The following is a 22,859-nucleotide window of genomic DNA, read 5'->3' on the forward strand; positions in this document are numbered from 1 at the left end:
TCCAAAACAAAGAGTGAGATCTTTTTTGTTCGTACCAAGCATACATAATTCAGCTGAACACATTAAAGTTCAGAAATAAAGAGGTTACGCACACCGGTTTCATTTTCATCACGCATTGAACGGGATCCATATACTCTTTAGACGCAGTATAATCGCTAGCAACTTTTCCACTGGTTGAAACTAACACAACCTTAAGCATTGTTAGGGCAGTTTCAATATGCCGCGAATCAGCTGATCTCTCAATCCGATAGAATACAGAACACAGTAATGTAGAAAGACGTGTAAGAACAAATACAGATAGCCACAAAACACTGACCAGATGACTTGATAGACGTCATGATGAACACGATTCGGTTGCGTGGAAAAAAACTGGACGGAAGAAGGAAAGTCTGTTAACGTAGGAATACCCATTTTTATTGCTAAAATCATGATTCACACAAACTTTATTATGTAAGAATTACGCTGTTGATTATCTACAATACACAGTAAAATACAGATTTAAATAATCTTATAATGTTTTGACAAGATTCTTTTTTAACAAAATGCTTATGCAATTTTAAACTAGGGAAATGTTATCACGATGGCAAACATGAAGTAATAACAAGCAGTAGTAACAGTAGTATACTGTGCATTGACTGAAGTTTGACAACCAATCTATGAAAAATATTGAATATGTTGGATTAACACGGATTACAGAACAAAAAATGAAAGCAAATTTAAGTATTGACTGATGTGCAGCATACATGCTTGGTCTGGTATTTATAAGCTACAAACATGTTGCAAACCGATAATCGATAATATAGCAGGACTGATTTTGGCAGCGCAAACAAACATGACAGTACACAGAAACAGGATATTAGGAAGTAGAAAATAGAAAATGGTTTGAATACTTTAATTTAATGAGAAAAGGAAAGATCAAATGTTATTGAAAAAAATAGTCACTAGGATGATAGTTTATATCAAATTGAATTGGAGCGTTAATTGCTAGATTCAGGGAAGAGATTTATGATTCTTTAAAAGCATATTATCTGATTCCTTCGATTTCGAAATATTTTTGATAACCAATTAGTTTCTTGTTCATGCAATGATCATCTTTTTTTATTTACCATCCGAATCAAAATTTACTTGTATTAAAATTTACTATCTTTCAATGTTCACTAAATCTCAATGTCAATGCTTTAACTTCGATGTTCGATTCGAAATTACTCAAACATGATTAAAACAAGAAAAAAATGTTTTTTTAAATAAATTTATTAGTTCATTCAATCATTATTTTTTGGAGTGCATCATGAAAACCATAAAAATCATTTGTTTTAATTTTTTGTTGTATTTTATATCATTACATATACTTTATTATTACACTATGGCGTCCGATCACTATGGTGTGATAGAAAAAATATCGGTTGCAAGTCGATCACATCACTGTGGTATAATTGAAAAATATCGATTCGTAGTTGATTTGGAGTAAATAATTATGCATACTGTGAGTTGTGCGGAGTTAATTTATGCATTAAAAGCTTAGACTATTTTGCGCTTCCGATTATTATTAGTACGCACATTCACATAGCTAATTCTTCCTTTGGTTTTTAATTGGGTTTTACACTTCAATTTGCCTTCGATTTGATTTGCCCTTTGGTCTCTAATTTCCGCTTTCTATTCCGTCTTCAAATGGACTATCGTATTAGTTATACGTTGCTCTATTTAATTGTCCTGAAGCTCACCATTCACGAACCACCTATTTTTGACCACAATTTAAAATCTATTACCTTTTTAATCAAATCCTTTCGTCCCTGGCCAATTTCATTAATATATTTTAAATATCACTTTTCCAACTAATCAAATTATCCAGCACTGTGCCCCGTATCCTATTATACTGTATCAGATTACCTATCCTACTAACGTTCATGTGTTTTTGTCTTGTCCTTAGCACTAGGATTGTCACCAAGCGGAGCTATTTAGAGACAATTGCTGATTGGTAATAGCAAAAATAAATATGTTCCAAAATTAAAGCAAGCACTGTATACAAACATACAGCTATTAAGCAAAAAATTACCAATTTAGTGATGAGCAAATTTATTTAGGGCAGTTTTGAAAAGGAGTTGAATGGGAGTCGCTCTTAAGTGCCTATTGAGCATGCTGAAATATTCCCGCTGTTTTTAAAATTGAAAAGAAACATACGAAACATCATCTGATTTTCCCGCATGCAATAGCTAGCAGTAGCAGTAGTATATTGCTCTACGTTAAATTGTGTTCATTTGAAATCTCAACCAATCTTAACGCACATGTAAATGACCGTGTGTATAGGCTTGTCTATCTTCTTTTTAATATAGACCTTTGCGAAGGGCCATTCGAAACTCAGTAATGGAAACCTCGGGAAGTACCCTTCTACAAACCAATCCAGCTGATGGCATATGCACATGACATTGACATCATACCAACGGGTTTTGAAGGGAACAAACAGGAACGCCGGAAGTAGATAAACGGAGCGAGAACCAAAATAACGGTGGCCTTACCACTCGTCCGAAACATTATGCATCTTGGGTCAAATCCCAGCACCTAAAATATCGATGATGTTGCAATACGCCCTCGGGTGAGCCTTTGAAACGTAGAAACAACGAAAGAGAAACGAAGGAAGGAGCTCTATGAGTTATACGAAAACCTCACTGTCGTAGAGCAAATTATGCACGCTAGGCGATGGACTGATCTTGTTATTGAAATGGCATCAGATGACCAAGTGCATAAAGATCTTTTAGAATGAAATATGGACAGAGGTGGTGTCCAAGGCCAAAATTGTGATAAAGTGATGCCATTGCTTAAAAAAAGCAGAGATTATTGATTGGCAAACAACGGTATTCAGCCGCTGCTGCTTTCGATTTCGCAGGGTGCAAGTCAAGACCGTTAGACGGTTGTGGCACTTAATAAGTATCATGTTCAAAAATCCAAAACCATCCATTCCATGTATTAGGATACTGTACTGGAAGACGAACAGATAGAGGCTCTTATCAAAATGTAAACGATAAGTTGCTTTTCACGGTTATTGTTCCATTAGGCGGTGTTGAGAATACGAATACAACGACTTATCTATGAGTTTAATCATATCATCATGAGTACCCCCACTAATATAATGTTCGTTTTTTAAATATGTGTTGTTTGAAAGCTGAAACCTATTAGGGCGCGCATGGTTCCAGAACCAGATTGTTTGATCAAAATGCAACCTTCCGAATTATTGTAAGCAAGAAAGGGGGACTTCCATGTTCAAAGTATTCAGCGATCTATTAGAGAACATTACATATTCCCTAGAGCCATGAAACAATTTTTTTTATTAAACTCAAAACACCAGGGCTTACGGTACAAATACTCTAAAATTCAACCACCTAATTTTTCTAAACATTCATAATGATCGTAAACATGAACATAGAAATAATCTCCGATCATTAAGATTTGGCACCTTCTTCATGTACTCAACCGAAAAGGTTCAGTGAATAGGTTAAGGACTATGTTGATATCAATTATTTGAGCAAGTGTAATTTTTGGGTCGATTGTTACAACATAATATTTTAGACATGGGAAGTATTTTACAAATGACACCAAGTGTATAAGATAGTTAGTAAAATTAAATTTTATGTTATTGCATCCAATGCGAACTTATTTATAAAGTACATATTTTCAAACTGTTATGTTACATTAATGTGCCATTTCCAAATACTTCATGGCACATAACAAATGCGACATGAAATAGAATATTCCTTGCTTTTACGAACGGAAAAAAACTTATGTATGCTTAAAAAACGTTTTGAAAAAAATTTAATTTGCGAGTATATAAGAAAAAATAATATCGTCTAGACACTTGAAATAAACGGAAAACATATGTTATAAAACAGATCAACGTCATAATAACTCATAGTATTAACTTGTAACTTGCGCAACTACATATATACAGATATATATATATATATATATATATATATATATATATATATATATATATATATATATATATATATATATAAATATATATATATATGTATATATACATATATATATAAATATATATATATATATATATATATATATATATATATATATATATATGTATATATACATATATATATATATATATATATATATATATATATATATATATATATATATATATATATATATATATAATTAACACAATACTTTGCTCGTCGTATTTCAGATACAATATTTAAATAATGCCTTCGCACATTACATAATATATTCATATCCTATTGTACGTTGATTGTAAACCAATATTTGCCATTTCATAATATTATAACGTCTATGCTAACGCGAATAAATTCAAGTCTTACTTCAAACTTTGTTTTTTAAATCAATAATCTCTATTATGACATTATTATTTTCTCAATACATTGAAAAAATGTCATCTTTACTTTAAGCTTCGTGGATTTTTTGCAAAGGTTTCCTATTCTACACGGAAGTATGAAATCAACATACTAACGGTACTCGGTAACACGACAGGAAATTTAAATCGAAAACTAAGGTCAAATACAAAGTTGCTAGGCCTTCTACCATCCATACCGAGGCATTATGATTCTTTGCCGTTATTTTACATACTTCGAAACGTTATAAAATATTTTGATTACTAACAAACGCTTTCTATTTTCACTTCCGGGGAAGAAACAAAAAATTTGCCTAGAAAAACACATTTGATTTTCCCTGTGTACAAAAATAAACGTTTTACAAAATATTTTTTGTTAGAATTTAGCGATTCGAGAAGTTGCCGATTTTATTCCTTCCATAAACACATCATATTCATTATAAATTAAATCTCTAAGAATTCCAGAAAATACAGGCCAGAGTTTTGTTTATATTTTCATTATTAATGGCACTCTGCGCATGCTCGTAAGTTGTGAAATACATAAAAAATATAACCATAATAAAACACACCGAGTAATCGATAAAATCATTGAAAAGATCACACTTCAACGGAATATGTGTAGAATTCTGAATTTTCAGAGCCATAACATACAAACAACAGTTCACTATAAAGAAGGACTATTCAAAATAGAACAATTAAACAACCAAGGTTAGAAAAATAATCAAATTATTTTAGTTATTATTGAGTATTTTTTTTAAATTTGATAATTAAAGCATAATAATGAGGATACAACAAAAAGAGGCAAATTAGACATAATAAAAATATCTCGGACATTCAACACAGTAGTACACTAAAAAAAGTAATCCAAACTTGCAAAAATAAACCATTTTTCAATTGGAAGTTTACATGTAAATGACAATCGATTTCATTATAATATGTATTTATTACTATGGGTATGTGTATATCAATATATTAACACGAAATTATACTTGTATAGGACATTATTTTGTTCGTACTTACCCAAATTAATCACTTTTACCGAAGTATCGATAAAATCGCACACAAAAAATTCAGTTTAAATCAATCGATGTGTCAGTTGATGTCGAAATGTTAAATTTCAATATAAATAAATTGATTTCCTTCACACTTCTACTCGAATTTATGTTTCCTTTACTTGTTTGTTGCACATCTAGCAAATCTTCTGTTAGACCATAAACGATTCACTCTCACTTACATTTCAGCAGTTGGTTTGTTCGATGAAATGAAACATAAATCACAACAGCTACTTTGTTGACGCCGCATATTTTTGAAACTCTACTCGTTAACGAGCACACATTGCAAACATTACACAGGTAGCTGCATGCTAGCGGCATGCAGTGATTTATAAAAAGTATTTGTTATACCAAGCACCTAATTTATACACCAAATCTGTCGACTAATTCACTTTTCTCACCTTTCATTTAAAAAAATTTACTTTTTCTAGCAAATTATATTTTGCTATTGCTTTGCGCTGAATCAAAACAAAAGCCACACTGCAAAAGCCACCGGGAATCGATCGCTCAAACGTCACATATTAGAACTGGCAACACGGCTTTGCAACGGTCACCTTTACACCACCACACTACCGTGCTGTATCCACTAACACCTTCTCAATTCACGTTTTCTCACTTATCTAATGCCCACTCTCTCACTCTCACTCGCTATGCAGGTATTTATACACTTTTCTGCCTTTATGACAATTTAGTGAAGTAGAACACAATAAATTTCTTAAAAGATCAAATTACACTATGTAACACAATAGGACATCTGGACATAGGAGACATCAATTTCGCCTGTTGCCCAAAACCCCCTTGCTGTACTCGAAGATGGGCCGAGCTCAGCTACAATCCCTTTTCATAATGGCTGTCCAGAGAAAACTCATCAGCTCCAAATTCAGTAAATGGCTCGCGTTGGACGACTGCGTGAATAATTCAACAAAGAATTAGCTCTGCGGCGTAGTTTAGGTGTTTTCCAGATGTTTAGAAAGGATTCGGAAGAAAAAAATCATTAAAATTTCTGTACCGACGAAATTTTTCCATGCACTAGCTATCACATATGCTATCACGAGCAGCAATGAAAAATAGACTGAAAGAAAGAAATAGCTGAGCTCTGACGCGATGCTCTGACTGCTGTCGTTGTGCGTATTCCGTCTGGTGAATTCTGGTGAAATAATAATGAATATGGTGAAATAGTGGTGAAAATGAAGAAACGGTTCATTTTGCCAACTGCCGTTGCAACATTAGTTTCGGCAATCACTATTTGAAAATACAGGGAATAGATTGCGATTTATTATGGCGGCCATTAGTGGATCGATACGTCAACTATAATTTAAAATCTTTGAATTCATTTAGAAAAATTCATAGTGTTGTTTCGCTACTGTTCACTGCTAACTAATTTCTAGCATAACATTCACTTTTATGTTTATTTACAAAGAAATTAAGCATTAGTTTTTAAATAATTCTGTCACTTTGATTTTATTGAATTGGCTGAAGTAGACGTTTTCCTCCTGTTTTTTAAACACAAAGCTATGTTTTCTCAACAAAATAAAAACATTAAGTAATTATCAATGTTTATAGAATTATCAGTTTTCGAATATTTAACACCTTAAGTGCTGCGTCACCCAAAACTCAAGATGTTAATCGAGGTTCCTTAACATCAGATCCCGTGTTGTCTGATTGCGTTGGGGTAAATCTGTTTATTCTGAAAGCCTTAGTAACGACTGTGCCAAATAAAAATACCGAATGATGAAGAGTTCAAATTTCCCTTTAGCGATTTGCGGAGCTCATTATATGAAAACAAAACTAAGTTTTAAAATTTAAAAGAATATTTAAATATAAATAAATTTAGACTTTTTAATTTCTAGGAGTATGTTTTTTTACTATCGCGTAGAGGTGCGACACAAACACACGATAGTATCGGGTTCAAATCTTGACTGAGCCTTCCCCACAAGCAAGACTGACTATCCAGTTACGTGAAAACTAAAGATTATAGAAAGCCTTAGCAAGGCAGGCATTGACCGTTGACGGTGATTGAACTATCTAAGAAGAAGAAGAAGCTCTAACCATAAGCAAAATAGCGATAAAAAATAGAAATTAGAATTCTCTGCTTTTAGTTATGTAAATTTATGTTAAAAATAATCATTAAAATATAAACATGGAGTTCTTTCATTTTCTTGGGTGAGCATCCTACAAGAAGATTATTTTATAAAAATTATCGCTATCTCATTGTTATCTGCTTTAGTTAGACAAGAATTTGAATCCAGCTCAAGTAGTAACTCAAAGTTTCTCAAAGTTTTTGGATTCGAATACCTTAACTTATAAGTTCGTAAATCATTCTTTTCATTTGACTGTTGATTTACTTAGGCTTTATGGACAGTTGTATAGCTACACATTTCCGGTACGGATCCGGATCTGACGCCTTCTATAGAAGGATACACATACTCTCCTAGCTTTACTCTTATTTAATACATCACCGGCGTGTAGAGCGGTAACAGTATTCACCCTACAACTGAGCATAGGTATACGGGAATACCCAAATACTCCTTGGGAAATAGAGGAAACTGGTTATACTGGTAAAACTTTAAGCAAATTATCATGAGGCTGCTACAAAACCAAACAATGTGACCGATCTACCCAACGGAAACTAGACACACGACTACAAATTCGGGACATGGAACTTCCGATCAGTCACATCCCGAAGTACCGAAGTAAGAAGTACCCGAATACTTGTGGATGAAGTGAGGGCTTGGGGCTTCGCCTTAGTCGCGTTGGGTCGCGTCGCGGTGGAAGGGAATCATAGAGCTCTCATACTGCACCGACCGTATGATTTACCAAAGTGGTGGAGTCAGGTACGGAACGGCTTGGTGCTCGAACAATGAACGTATGTGCAAACCGAGGACTCGTGGCAAGTTCTTCAATTTTACCAGAAGCGATGACGAGAAGAACAGCTTTTATACGCAGTTGTAAAAAGATTGCAACCATTGCCCACAACACCACAACAAAACTGCTATTGACGGGAGCATGTAAATCAACGATAGGAAGATTCATCGTCCACCAGCTGATTGACGATAACAGCCTCCGGCCTACAAATTTTTTCTTCTCCAAGCACATGACTATCCGCTGTTACTTCTTCCAGGCCACGCCTCGTTTCAGCCACACCTGGATATTACCACAGCAGACATATTCCCTGATTAACCAAGTTCTCATCGATAGAAGGCATTTCTCAGCCTATAAAGGAGAAATCTGAGAACCTTCATGTTAAAGCTACCGAGCTCTTCTGGATGGAAGCGGCGAAGCTTACGGGTATCTCGCATTGGTTGATTATAAGAATAAACACGTGGAAATGCCGGAAGAATGGAAACAGAGTGTCATACGAAAAGGGCTACTTCTGTGCCTTCACAGTCCTTAATGCCGCATATAAGATCCTGTTTTGAATTCTCTGCTGCAGACTAGCACCTCTTGCCACAAATTTCGTTGCAAGCAATCTAACTGGATTTGTTCTAGGATAATTCATCACTGTCCAAATCTACGGCAGACCCTCAAGAAATGCCGCGAGAACCAAACCCACCTATTCATCGACTTCAAGGCAGCTTATTATACCATACATTAAGGGCCACTTTGAATGGCAAGCAGTGCACGGTGAGAGTATCGAATATGCTGTCGGAGACGTTAGAATCTTTGATGATGAACTTTGAGGTGACGCAGATTGAATCCGACGAATAGGTGAAAGAATCTTCACAAGTAACTACTTTCGTAACGGTTCTCAAAAATCTACCGAAGCTTACCAGCGTTACATGTCACAGAACCAACATGTTACATGTCACTTCAAAAACCAACAGAGTAGGGCTCTCAGCGGCTGTTGGGAGGAAAAGCCTTTCAGTTCACAAATAACTATACAAACCTAAATACGGCCTGGCCGTCCATAAATAAATGAAAATAATAACGTTAGAATCTCACCGGGGACTAAGATTCCTTGGCTTTGCAGATGGCATAGACATCATTGGACATGCTTGCCGGTGGTTCGGAATTGGATAGAAGCATGAGAAGCAAAGTATCAATTAACGGCGACGATCTAGATATAGTTGAGGAGCTCTGTTAGCTTGGCAGGAGCATTGCTTAGAAAAATCGTGCCTGCTATATGCATCGTCAATTTCTATGACCTAGAAGACTCCATCAAGACACGAAATGCAGAATATATCGCACCTCGGTATTTCCGGTAGTCTATGGTCTTGGCTCTTGGACAATAAGGGTGGAGAATATCAAATGTCCTCCCTGTCTTCCATCGGGATACTACGGACTGTCTTTGACGGTATTTGTGAGTAAGGCGCATGAAAAAAGCAAGCTGAGTTCTTTGGTGAAGGCCATGTTAGCACGACGTGACCAACTGTGAGCGGACCATGTAAAAGAAAAAGAAGAGCCTTGATTTAAAAGCTCGTAAAGCTCTTCTGAGCTGACACGCTTGCTCCCCTTTTCACATAGGCACGCATTCACATTTTCGCTTTTCACATTTTTGTATAGCACGCATTACACACTTCCTGAAGCTACAACAAATTCTTATTTTCTGAAGGAAGTTATGACAGTGACACCAAGTTATTTCATTCTGTTAACAGCAGCAGTTTTAGAAGGTTTGCATGTTTAATGCAAAGCTTAGTACAATTGCAAACACATCGTTTAATTCTCTTTCCCTCTCGCTCTCTTTCTCTCTCGCGCTCTGCGCATGATTGAGCACGTTTTGGTATCTCGGTTAGTAATAGATCTCCAAGCAACACTCAGGATATTAAAACCCGTATGTTCGTGTGGATAACATTTTCCCCTGTATAACAATCGCTATGCTGCATTGAAATATGTTAAAAAAATTCTTTGTAATTTCAAACAATTTGAACTAAGTTCGAAAAGTTACTATCAGTGTAAAACAACTTAATTTGAGTTTAAGTATTTTTGATCAAAAAAGGAGATTTTTACACGAAAAATTGTAGTACTTAATTTTGATTTTGTTTAGTTTGTTGTGAAGCTTGCAAATTGTAGGAATACATTTCATATATCTGGTATGAATTACGCCTCGTGTAACTATTATATTAAATCATGAAGAACAGTCAGGCATAATAAGTAGTCAGGTAGGTTTTACAACAAAGAAGCGATTTTTTTAATGTTGGTCCGCACGATCATTTTTGTTTACCAACCGGCCCACGATCCAAAATGAGTTTGACAACACTGTTCTATATAAATTTGAGCCTACCATATCTCTTCTGTCCGAATATGCAGAACAAAAAGGGATTTACGAGTCGAGTATTCCTGTGCCATTTTAAATAACATGACCAGCCTATCGGAGCCAGAGGAGTTTAATTCCCAACATAACATGATTTTCTATACGCTAGTCAATGTCCTTCTACACATACAGGGTTAAAAATCGTTCTGACCATCTTCGTCTTAAGCACGTCTAAGGTTAGACGGTTTCGTACAATTTAGACAGTGTTCATGTCTCAGAGGCAAATCATTGCTAAGACATGACATCATTTACATCATATATTACTTCTAACTGTTTGTTAAACTGGTTACATTTTTTTTTTCAAAATACTGAGCGCACCATGAGAAAATCTGTGGGTAGTAGCTTATAAGATTCCGATCCGTATTTCGATAGCAGACCACCTTAGATATGCACTTATTTGTTTTGGTGCACTTTTTTCTTTTGCTCCAAACCAAAGGTTACTGTTTTGTGACCAGGACATATGGAGCTATCCTGTATGGGTTCCTTGTCACAAGTTTGTGGGTAGCCGTTCTGCGAGCGATCCACGACACACGTGTGTATTCAGCCATACAACTCTCCTACATGAAATAAACCGACTTACTTGACTGAAATTTTGCCCATATGCTTCTTTTAACTCTTTTCAAGGAGTAGTAAGAATGCATTGAGGCTACCTTACAGCTCATATTATCGTAGCGACTCTAACCGCAAGGCATTGATTTCCGTCCCTATCACAGCCCTCAGCGAATAATTTATATAATTTCTCGTAAGTGTGCTGTATCTAAATTCATAATTAGTTCAGCCACTATTTTTTTTATGCCTTATTGTTCAGCAACTAATTTATGTCTTTTCGCATTTCATTAATGTATTGGGGTTTTCTACTAATGTAGCCTGTGTTCGTTTTGTCATTCGATAACTCCTGAAGGTGCCGATCAATTCCAAATACGATTGGTCAGAGATCTACTCTCTTTTGTTTCGATAATAGGCACTTTTATCCTTTTATCCTTTGCTTAGACTTCTTGGTCAGTTGGTGGTTGAACGATTACTAATAAAACAGTACCTTTGCTGCTGCAAGCTGATTGAAGTAACTCATAGCTGCTACTCATTCATAAGAATTAATTTCCAATGTACAATACTACCAGTTTTAGAATTAAAGCTCTCTTACATATCTTGAAAATATTCTTTGGCAATTGGTCTGTCGGATTGGCGAGCCAACCATAAAATAAAATCTAACTTTTCTTCTATGACACTCTTTTATATAGCACGTTCTATACAGAGTGGAGCAAATGTTTATCGTTTTCGATAAAAATTTGTGATTGATGTATCGATGTTCTGTTAACATTGAGTTCATGTCTTTTTATGTTCTATATAACATATTTCACCAATAGCCCAAGGATATGGTGCTTGGCATCTAATCAACTTTAGGCACAAGATTAAACACCTATTATTCATAAATGGCTCAACAACCGATGTATAGTCAAGACCTGTCTTGTTAAGGCTTTCTATGAATTGAGAATTTTCATGTACTCGAATGGTCGATCTTGAGTACGGGGGGAGACTCAATCGAGATTTGAACCAAGAAGCATTCGTGTGTTTGAGCGTGTTGTGAAACGGAAGCCCATCTACTACGGTAGCAGCACATAATAAGCATAATAGGATAATCACAAGTTATATCTGCAAAAATCATGTACGTTTTACAATCTTACGGTAAAAATCACTCGTCAGATCGTCTTCGTAGCTCTTAGATTGACTGTGTTAGCTGATACTAGCTGAACCAATACTATGTTTCCTGTTGTACCTGTAATCAAGTTTTTCATGTCACTTATTGTAAAAAGGGAAGGAGTTATTAATACATGCTAAAAATATAGAAATATTAATGTTAGTTTCGTTTGATGGTAATGCAAATTACACACAAGTATCATTTATACATAAGTTTTTTTTCCTTTTGTTGCTAAATAATCTGATTACAGATGGTGCCGAAACGAACGGTGAATTAAATGTTCAAAATCCCTACAAATATCAGGATAATGCATACCATAGTATATAAATTCAATGCTTCAATGAATGTAGAACAACTTTTAGTCGTATAAAATATATTTAAGGCAAACACGCTACGTTCTCCCGTTTTGCATCGCACAGAATAGAAGAATTTCAAATAGCCTTAGAATGAAACAGTTAATAAATAACATATTAAAAGAACAAGAAGAAGACTCTTACAGTTGAATCATTGATGTCAACATAATTTAAATCTAAATGCTTCTATAGATACACGATCCATTCATATTTGTTATCAGGGGTTGGTCTACTCCCATTATCATTTCAGAAATTGTCAACATAACCATGCAAACATTACACCGATGCACATTTTTCGTAACTGGTTATCATATCTACTTTCTACATCACTATGATGTTACGCAAAATAAATGTCTCACAGAGGGTAATAAATTATCAATAAGTGTTCTTCCGGTCATCATGCGCTTGGGGAGCGTGGTATGATCCTGCTTCATAATTACCTTGCCGCATGTGTTCAAACCTACCGACCGCTTATCGATTGTACGTCACTTAGCCCCAAACGAAGATTGAAATGGCACGGGGTTTCAGACATATTGACCCATAAGTTTTATAACTCATCAACGTCACCCGACAACCATCGATGGTGATAATTGTTTCCCCTATATTCGTTAAACCTTCACGTGAAAGCTGATAAGCTGGGTGCAACCGTATGCGAAGGAATAGATTCCCTACGAATTTGAGAGTTGTTATTCTAACACGTTGATGCCAACAAGCATTTCATTCTATGATCAATTTAAGGATTTATATTTCAAATTTTAGAGAATTCATTGCTGTACTGAGTAATGTAGCATAACGCATAAGTAGTCCGCATGTGTAACGTTACACAACATTCGGAGCAATATAGAATTGGCACATCGCTCAAGTGGTAGCTGCGTTTGCATTGTTAATCTTTAAATCTAATGTGCTGCACACATCAGATACTATTGGGTGCTGTAGATTTGAAGTGGTCATTCTGATTATTTTTTTCGCAATCATAACTCAAAGCGCCAGCAAAAAGTCCTTCACTAGCAACCGTGTTCATCAGGCTCGTTGATTTGGTCATAGAGTGAAGCAACGTGATTTGCAGGCGCACATTGCGTAGCCAGAAAAGTTGACAAAAGATTTAAAAATAAAATATAGACATCACTGTATTCACACCTAGCTCATCATTGGTGTTGCATTTCGCTTTGCATGGATTTTTTTATGGGACACCATATCGTGTTATCAGTGCGGTAGGATTAATCGTTCTTCATTTGTCGATAACGCGTGCGTTAGGTCAATATCATTTGCTGCGGATTTTTGGTTTGTAGTAAGAAGGTTCGTTAGATCCGTACATGCGCTATGGATAGATAACAGTGCGCCATTTACTACCTTAGTGCCGTAGGCTGAAAACCAAAAATTTTCTATTTTTTAGCTTGTGTGTCCATTCAGGATTGAAGCCCTGTCAGTCAATCCATAGAAACAGTACACTGCATTACGGTACCTGGTTTACAGAAGTTACAGTGCACATCCACTAGTGCCCACGATGACTCTAACTAGCACTAGCGCTGGTCAACTATACTTATTGACCATTGTTTTATTATTTTTATTTGTACCTAAAATTTCTTCTTCAAGTGAAAATAAGCAGTTTCTTATAAATAGTAGGCTAGAAGTAAACGTACAGGTAAGAAGCTCTGATGCCACAAAAAAGTTCACAGAAATCCGACCAAAGTGTTAACATAGATGTTTACATAGTCCTTATTGTCAGAAATATGTGGCACAAATTCATCTTTGTTAAGCATCGGCATAAAATCGCTCAGCAATGAGAATAGCGACCGTACGGTTGAAAATCTATGTGGCAACGACATTTCCGAGGTGTTATTATGGATCCCCGTCGGAAATTTCGGAAATCTTGCTGAGATCGGATCTTCTAAGCATTATCTAGGTAAAGGTGCTGGAGATGTAGACTTTGCTGACTACTGCAGGTATGACGCAACAACGAAGTTATGTAGTACCTCTAGCGGTGTTGTAGTAAGTAAACTGGAAAACATTACGACATTATGCATCGACCATAAAATATTATTTGATTTTTTTTTCGGTTATTGCTTCCAATACGGAATTTACCTGCTTCTTTACGATCAATAGGAAGGGTCAATCTTGTTGTTAGCCGAAAAGTTTCCTGAGCGGTATGAGTTGCGTGATATGGTTTATAAAAAATGGACAAACTCTACCCACCTTGGATCACCTATACTTGCATACGCAACGTTAAAAAATCGTGAACCGACTTATAGGTACGTCGATCAGGATATTTCGTATTTGGCCGACACGCGAATCGAATACACGTTACCGGCAACAGTAAATCATGGGCTTCCCTTGTCAGTTTTCCGCGGCAAATTGGAAGCTTACAAACTGATTGCTGGAGAAACTTATTATAACCGGAACTTTAAGGTAGGCATGCGTTACGCAACCTGTTTTTTTATATGTATGTTTTGCCTATGTTCGTGTGATGATTATATCTCCTATATAGTACCTGTATATGTTCTTATCTTTAAGGGATGTTCTGCAAATGACCGTAAAACTCTACTGATGATTTTACAGCCATTTGGCGGGTTGATAGATATTTCAAGGTGTATGAAATTGTCATATTGTTGCTAACCATATGTTGATACTTTATATGAATCCATCAATAATTTTGCTGTTCAATGTTGTCAATACCATTGAGCATTCAACATTAAAGGAAATAGTTTCAATGGATGATCTGTAGTATCTTCTTTCAGACAATCTATTTTCTATTTTATGTACTTAAAAGTCTGATTCCTTTTTTTTTAATTCGTTGAATTGACTTTTAGATGCAAATTATGAATGTAGTTTTTTGAACAAAATCTAGTTTTATATGCAACAATGCTATTGCATGTATGCTTCATGTAATTCTTAACTAAGATTCAAATAAGATTCACACATCACCCTTGGAACATGCAGGTTGTTAGGTCAAAATTTCTACTCCAGAATTATTATCTTACGTTTCAGACTATTAACGGTATTCGATATATGAGTCCTTATTCAACAATAAATATTACCGTAATTGGATCTGAAAGCCGAGATTACCGAGAATTTCGCGCTAAATTGATCACTGTATACACTGACGAGGAAGGCTACGGCTGGTCAAAATCTCTTTCATCGATTGAAGCTGCGGTAATTTATAATTTAATATTACTAGATTACGAATGGATTGGGGTACAGCTGAATTTATTCATGATAATTTTAGGTGGTTGAAACCAAACTAATCGAAACTCACGTAGAATATGCACTAGCCGTAAAAATATTCGAACAACCAACATCACAATCAGCGCTCCCTGGTAGTAATGTGAAGAATGCCATTGCGGACAAAGAACCGGTATTTTCAAAAGGAATTGTTGCAAAACCGGAAAACATCCATATTCATATTAGTGAGCTAGACATTGGTCAAGCGTATCCTGGATTCCGCAACGTGGCTATCGGTGCCGCAGTGCTTTTCTTTTCTGTTCTTGGAATTGCACTTATTGATATAATTAGGCGCGTTATCGCCAACCGTCGAGCTAAACGATTACACATTGGAAAGTATACTCGAACGTAATGTTGCTTTCAAGACTATATGGACTGTTATGCAAAATAATAATCATTGAATGTTTTATTTATGTTAAAAGCTTTGTAGTGCCTTACGCATTTAATTAGCACATCCGTTACAGCATTCACAAGTATTAGTTAATATACTAAATTGCCCTATGACTCGCAACGTCTGTTTGAAGTTAGAATAAAACATTAAAATTATTCAACTAAAGTACTCTGTGTTTCTCTAACATAATGCAACTGATTCTCTATATTTAAAACGACACACACCTTTCACGTCAACGTCACGTTTTACGTTAATAAAAATTATTTACTCATAGGCTGATATATACCTTTCCGAACCCAAGACAATCCAGACGAAGGAGGTGTCGATACTTCAGCACATTTGCTTTGCTTCATCGATTCTAACACTGGCCCATGTACTTCCGGATTAAAACGATCGAAACATATGTAGTTACGATCGAGTTCCGAAGGCTGATCGTACAATTTCTGTTGACTGTCCTCAATACATTGTTCTACACGCTGCAAAAAATCGGCACGATTTTCCATCATTAATTCATAGGCATCATTGTTGGGAACATTTTCGGGCTGGATTATACAATTTTCTACGTTATGGAAGATAAACTGCACAAACTTGAGCAATTGCCAGACATGATTATCTCCAGCATGCCACTTAGGAAATGCATCGGACAGTTCGACTACTCCATCTTCAGGGTGAATTAGTGGATGGAACATTTCGCTTTGAAATGTTAAAAGCTAAAATACACAATCATGATATTAAAAAGGCCGCAATTAATGTTAGATACATACCGGCACTGTGTTATCGTTTGGAAATTTGCTGGGAAGAGTAATAGTAAATCGAAATATTCCATCTTTGTATATTCCAACACGTACGAATATGACTCCGAACCATACTGGAATGGTGAAGAATAATAATGATTTAAGAAGTGTAAATTATATGAAGGTATTTTCAACTCACAGAAAGGATTTTCATACGAAGGAGTTACGTAAACACCACTGAGATCTTCACTTTGTAACCGTTCACTATAAAGGAAAACATTTTTTTAATTTTATAAAAAAGGTGGTTATAGGGCATATTATTAACGTTGTACTAACTATTCCGTTAAAATTTTGTACTCTTGAAGAACTGTTTCTAATAGTTTGTCGTGGACGTCCATTGTCATCTTGTAATTTTTGTAAATATCATCAATCTGTTCGATCATCGAAACGATAATTTGTACTTTCGTTCCCTGTGATACAAGCATCAACTCATTGCACTGTTATTTGCATGCTAAAACTGTGTATGAAGCATCATAGCTCTGAAATAGTTCATCAAAACAAAACCATACTTTTTGACTTTTATTCTCTATTTCTTTGCTATATTTGACATATGTAATATAAGCAAACAGATTACCCAAGTCAAATTTGACCAAGAAACCAGAATCCCGGTCAAGGCTAATATAGGACCTGGATAATCGAATACGAAAAACTTTGACATTAAGTGATTCAACGTAACGAAAACGAATGAACAGAAAGCTATTTGGTGTAGTTCAAATATTCGTTCTGTAACAATCCTAATAAACTCAGTATCAGGATGTAATAATAGTTTGATGTTATAACAATTCTTATTATAATTCTCAATCAAGCATTTCCAAGCTTCATTCCCATTCGTCACATAATTATACGTGTACGTTTTCTTTGTTATTTAGGTTTTATTTCAATAAAATATCTATCAAATTGCTAATCATTTGTGGTCGCATGGGTGACGTATTAGTTTTAGATTTAATTGTAATACTTTTGTTTATTCAAAATTAATATAGCAGAACAAGACATATTTTTGATTTGTAAAGTTAATAAGATAAGTAACGTTAGAGACAAACAATATAGATATGAGGAATCGAACGTAGACAATATAGAATGAGAAGATCTGTCAAAAATTTCATTTATCTAAAACTATCTACGTAAATGTGACAGTTTGATATTTTTAGACATAAAAGGGTAAATTTATAAGCAGATGAGACTTGATTGCATGGTAACTGTAGCCTCCATTCGCCAAATTTTTTGAACGACTAAGCCTGTAAAAAACGTGTGTCACCTAAAATAAATTGCTATCGGCGACTCTTTGTGTCTACAAGTTTAGTTATTCTACGTAGCGCAATGCAGGTTTGTTGATCAAATACTGACCATTTATAGTAGTGGTAATAGTTCGATCTACTTGCTCACCGTGTAGGACCCCAACGAAGATACTGAGTGGAATGATATTCTCCGATCGAAAGGTATTATACCCCAAAAACCAAAGGAAAAAGAAATTACAGAAGATGAAATTATTGGTATGATTGAAAATACAATATCTGAGAAGCAGAATGAAAAAGATTTGGCAAAACTAAATTTGGATGAATTAGATGAGTTAGAGGATTCGGAAGATGAAGCTGTATTGCAGCAGTATCGGCAGAAACGTATTGCTGAAATGCAGGCGTTGGCTAGTAGGGCACGGTTTGGTATGGTACGCGAAATTTCTGGACAAGACTATGTTGATGAAGTGACAAAAGCTGGTGAAGGAATTTACGTTGTTCTACACCTTTACAGTCGAGGATTACCGTTATGTGCCTTGATCAATCAACATCTAACACAGCTTGCTTTGGCATTCCCAATGACAAAGTTTGTAAGAGCTATAGCTACCACCTGTATTGCGAACTATCCAGAACGCAATGTTCCCACTATATTCATATATTTCGAAGGACAATTGAAAAAGCAATATATTGGATCAGTAGAGCTTGGAGGGTCAAATTTAACTTGTGATGAGTTAGAATATATGCTAGGACAAGCCAAAGCAGTTGAAACTCGCATAAAGGATGATCCACGCGCGTCCAAAAAAATCAAAGATAAAATGTTTGCCGAGCTTTCAGACAACAACGACTGGTAAGGACGTTTTCGTAACATTACCGGCCTTTAAAACGATATACAAACATATATTTCTTGAGTATATACGGTGGAATGAAATGGGCCTTTGGACTTAAGTAAGCGTTATAATTCTTTCTTATCCGCTAAATTGTAAGGTTGCTAATGTTTCGTATTAAATAACGACACAGATTATAAATGCTATCATTTTGTGCAAAATATAAAACAATATTTAATCCCTTAATTACTGGACTACTTAAATACTTAATTTTACTAGATATAGGAATTCAGATGTTGGATCTTATTTTCACTGTTAATTATATTCATCCTTGAATCATGCTACGATTAAAAACCAGCATTGAGAAAATGCATTAAATTAATGTAATTAAGTAAGTAATATATCAATAAAATATTACTCGTGGCAAGGGACAACCCATTTTCGTCACACGAATGATCAACTTAGTTTCAACGGAAGATAAGAAAAAGATAAACAGTTGAATGTTAAATGCAATAATTAAGTTTGAGTTTCATTACCTTTGCGGATGTATGTATTTTCTTCTTTAACAGTATATTGCTGTGGTCAGTTCGCTTACCGATCAAAATACTTGCTACATATCATTTATATGCTACCGATGAACGTGTTTCTACTTTTACTTGTTCAATTTGACATGCTTTTCGAAATCTTAGATAACTTGAAAGGAAACATTGAACAAGCGAAAAACAATTCAGCTGATTTTATTTCTAATACAATCTGATATAATGATTAACTTTTTTTTATATGCTCGCATGTTATATATATATATATATATATATATATATATATATATATATATATATATATATATATATATATATATATATATATATATATATGTATATATATATATATATATATATATATATATATATATATATATATATATATAACGGGCGGTTGCTATTATTTTCATTCATGTTCACTGAAACATTTAAGTGTCGAGCCATATTCATTATGAGTACATTTAGTGAACCACCACATAATATTATTTGTGGATTATTGTAAATTGCTGATGTCACATTTTATTATAGTACCCATAAACTACTCACTGCCAAATTCAAGAACAATACCGATGACAAAAAGCTGTATTTTTATGAACTAAGCAGCCAAAATGTATTATATAACTGTAAATTTCAAATAAACATGGATGATTTGAAAACAGCTGTACGCACAAAAAGGAAATGTTCCGAATGAAGTAGGTTTCATAAATTTCATTATCTCCTGATTTTTCTACCGATTTGAAACGATTATTTACCATAGATAATATGGAGCATCATTTTAAAATGCAAATACATTGTATAAAGAATGTGTAGAGAAGTAGTGATACAGATAAAACAAAGAAATCGAGCTAAATTATTTGATTTTTTTTGAAAAAATGTAATTCTCATGTTAAAAATACCGCAGACCTGAACATCTTGACATCTATAAAGTGAAATATGAATGAAATTTAAGCGACGGTGGAAGGAGAATACATAAATTCTTCTAGCTTACAAACTGTAACCTCGATTCTTAAATGATTTTTGAGAAAAAAAAAACAAACATTTTTAACTTTGAAACTTGTTACACGTTTGAATAATGGAGGTTTTTCGAACTGGAACGGTCTCTGGAGTTGGTATTGCTTCGCCGGTCGGAACTTTGTTTGCAAACACCTGCTTCACTCCTCCACCTTTTTGTTTGGCCATTTGGTAATCACCGGAATCGAAATATTTCTGACCTTTCTGTAAGCGCTTTTGCAGGAATGCTGAATGACCACCAAGACCTCGAGGGCCTACCATGTTTACGTTTGAGCCATATTTGGCTTTCATTTTCTCTTCTTCCTGTCTTTCCAGCTCACTCACCGACTGTTGTTCTTGTGTTGCCTAGATCAGTTACAATAATAGTAAATAGACTTCCAATGGCTTATTTATTATAGTCAATTTTACTCACTTCGTCCGGTTGCTCGTCTGAAGCTTCAGTAACAGGAGTCTTCTGTTCTGTGCTCTCTTCAGCACTCATGATAGTAATCGTTGGAACTGAACTTTTGGATATTTGATGAATGTGAAGTATATACGAATATTTTTTGACGTGGTTATCTAAGAATGATAATAGAGCACAATAACAAATAATGAGAATATGAACACATAGTAAACCACGCAGCAAAATCTTTGATAAATGATGTATGAACTCAGGTTAGGTTTTTGTTTTATAAAAACTAAAAGCTATTTCACTAGTATTTGACTATTTTGATATAGTTGGTATTTTTTTGAAAGTTGTGTCGTTTTACCCAATACAAAACACACATTCAGCATTTTAAGCACGAGCATCGTTGCACGGATAATTTAATTTTGTTCTTAAATAGCCAGAATGGTAGCATTTAATCGTGAAGGCAATGAATCATTAGAAGGAACGTATCAGATCAATCCTATTTTCCTTTTTATCGTCGCAAAACGACATACTGTCAGCAAGCGTTCGATCTTCTTATCTGTAGTTTTGTCACTGATGATGTGCCTAAATTCAACAAAACCTAATTTTTTAGTGATATTTCTTGCAACCCCATGCATAATTTCGATAAAACTTGTTCATTTCTGATATATTATAGCACACTTGTGCATCCGTAGCTTGTTATTTGAAACTGTTTTCTATTAATGTCGACAGCTGGGAGTAACACAGGACGCGAACGAATGATAATGGAGGATGCAGTTTATGGATGCCATTGTAAGCTTTCCTTCATACATTTGATTGTTTACTGAACAGGCTACTTACATCCAGATTTTAGATAATCAAAATAGTAATAGGCAAATAGTATGTTGAATACAGATATGATATGCACATTAAATCTCACCAATGAAGGCACTGTAACAGACGCAGCAGGAACCTTCAGTCGCGTAACTTTTTCGCAATTTTGTTCTAGTTCTCGCAGTTAACTTATTGACGGCCTCGAACAGATTCCAAAATATGCTTGAAGCTACAGTGCTGCCAGCATCTGTCAATGAACTATCTTGAAAACATCACGATTGATATGCATGCAACATAATTTTTGCATTTGTAAATATTTCATCTAAATTATGGAAGATTCCAAGCAAAATAATTTTAACCTAAATTTTAGTTATAAATTATAAAGCTATAATTTTATGGAAAATTGAGCAACAAATGTTTAAGATGTGAAAATGTTGCATGCATGCTGTAAAATTCAATTAGAACTTAGCCCTAAGCTTAATGTGATTACACATATTCAATTGATACTATATTTAAATAGAAGTGTTTTATCAAATACATTATTTTATCAAAAAAGTATAATCTTTTTTATTAGGGTTTGTTGCAGCCCTGATTAAACGTAGTTTCTCTTGCACAATGGTACTCATAGTGGTAATATTTTTTCGAATTCCAAAGTGGTACATGTGATGAATTTCAAGGTGTGGGAATTTTGACATGTATAATAGTTTTGTATAATAGTCAACACAACGCAACCGAGTACTTATTTTCCACTTAAGACGTTTTCCATTAACTTATTCCCTATTGGCACTTTTCTTTTTATGCAGGTATGGCCAATGAAAAACACGTTCTGATTTGTCATTACAAACTAAAAAATTTAAATGCTAGGGTCTCAAATGCAAATACTCCAGGTGGTACGATTCGATTCATTCATTATTTTTATACTGGTTTTAT

At 34.7% G+C, this 22,859-nt stretch overlaps 4 protein-coding genes across 4 annotated transcripts; 2 read left to right on the forward strand and 2 right to left on the reverse strand.

Moving 5' to 3' along the window:
- The first annotated feature begins 14,219 nt into the window (after window positions 1-14,219).
- Window positions 14,220-16,286, forward strand: LOC128725235 (enolase-binding protein-like). Its single transcript, XM_053818964.1, has 5 exons — window positions 14,220-14,357; window positions 14,429-14,704; window positions 14,819-15,121; window positions 15,701-15,865; window positions 15,939-16,286. Exons 1-5 carry the CDS (start codon window positions 14,220-14,222, stop codon window positions 16,284-16,286), a joined length of 1,230 nt encoding a protein of 409 aa, XP_053674939.1.
- A 26-nt stretch (window positions 16,287-16,312) lies between these two features.
- Window positions 16,313-17,463, reverse strand: LOC128720999 (protein crossbronx homolog). Its single transcript, XM_053814698.1, has 4 exons — window positions 17,396-17,463; window positions 17,259-17,323; window positions 17,090-17,193; window positions 16,313-17,035 (listed from the first exon to the last, which is right to left on the reverse strand). Exons 1-4 carry the CDS (start codon window positions 17,461-17,463, stop codon window positions 16,586-16,588), a joined length of 687 nt encoding a protein of 228 aa, XP_053670673.1. The 3' UTR covers window positions 16,313-16,585.
- An 896-nt stretch (window positions 17,464-18,359) lies between these two features.
- Window positions 18,360-19,416, forward strand: LOC128720998 (viral IAP-associated factor homolog). Its single transcript, XM_053814697.1, has 2 exons — window positions 18,360-18,442; window positions 18,510-19,416. The coding sequence occupies exons 1-2, from the start codon at window positions 18,437-18,439 to the stop codon at window positions 19,200-19,202; spliced, it is 699 nt and encodes a 232-aa protein (XP_053670672.1). The 5' UTR covers window positions 18,360-18,436; the 3' UTR covers window positions 19,203-19,416.
- A 695-nt stretch (window positions 19,417-20,111) lies between these two features.
- LOC128721002 (alpha-endosulfine) lies at window positions 20,112-22,122 on the reverse strand. Its single transcript, XM_053814704.1, has 3 exons — window positions 22,036-22,122; window positions 21,141-21,286; window positions 20,112-21,073 (listed from the first exon to the last, which is right to left on the reverse strand). The coding sequence occupies exons 2-3, from the start codon at window positions 21,207-21,209 to the stop codon at window positions 20,759-20,761; spliced, it is 384 nt and encodes a 127-aa protein (XP_053670679.1). The 5' UTR covers window positions 21,210-21,286; window positions 22,036-22,122; the 3' UTR covers window positions 20,112-20,758.
- Between the last annotated feature and the right edge of the window lie 737 nt (window positions 22,123-22,859).

The sequence above is a fragment of the Anopheles nili genome, chromosome 2 (assembly GCF_943737925.1).
Source record: "Anopheles nili chromosome 2, idAnoNiliSN_F5_01, whole genome shotgun sequence".
NCBI classification, from domain to species: Eukaryota; Metazoa; Arthropoda; class Insecta; order Diptera; family Culicidae; genus Anopheles; species Anopheles nili.

Coding starts and splice junctions, on each gene's coding strand:
- LOC128720999 (XM_053814698.1), bottom strand. CDS start 17,463: ATGACAATGGACGTCCACGACAAACTATTAGAAACAGTTCTTCAAGAG. Junction 17,324..17,395: donor TACAAAATTTTAACGGAATA/GTTAGTACAACG, acceptor TTTCCTTTATAG/TGAACGGTTACAAAGTGAAG. Junction 17,194..17,258: donor TTCGTATGAAAATCCTTTCT/GTGAGTTGAAAA, acceptor TCACCATTCCAG/TATGGTTCGGAGTCATATTC.
- LOC128721002 (XM_053814704.1), bottom strand. CDS start 21,209: ATGAGTGCTGAAGAGAGCACAGAACAGAAGACTCCTGTTACTGAAGCT. Junction 21,074..21,140: donor CAGACGAGCAACCGGACGAA/GTGAGTAAAATT, acceptor TAACTGATCTAG/GCAACACAAGAACAACAGTC.
- LOC128725235 (XM_053818964.1), top strand. CDS start 14,220: ATGACTCTAACTAGCACTAGCGCTGGTCAACTATACTTATTGACCATT. Junction 14,705..14,818: donor GTACCTCTAGCGGTGTTGTA/GTAAGTAAACTG, acceptor TACGATCAATAG/GAAGGGTCAATCTTGTTGTT. Junction 15,866..15,938: donor TTTCATCGATTGAAGCTGCG/GTAATTTATAAT, acceptor TGATAATTTTAG/GTGGTTGAAACCAAACTAAT.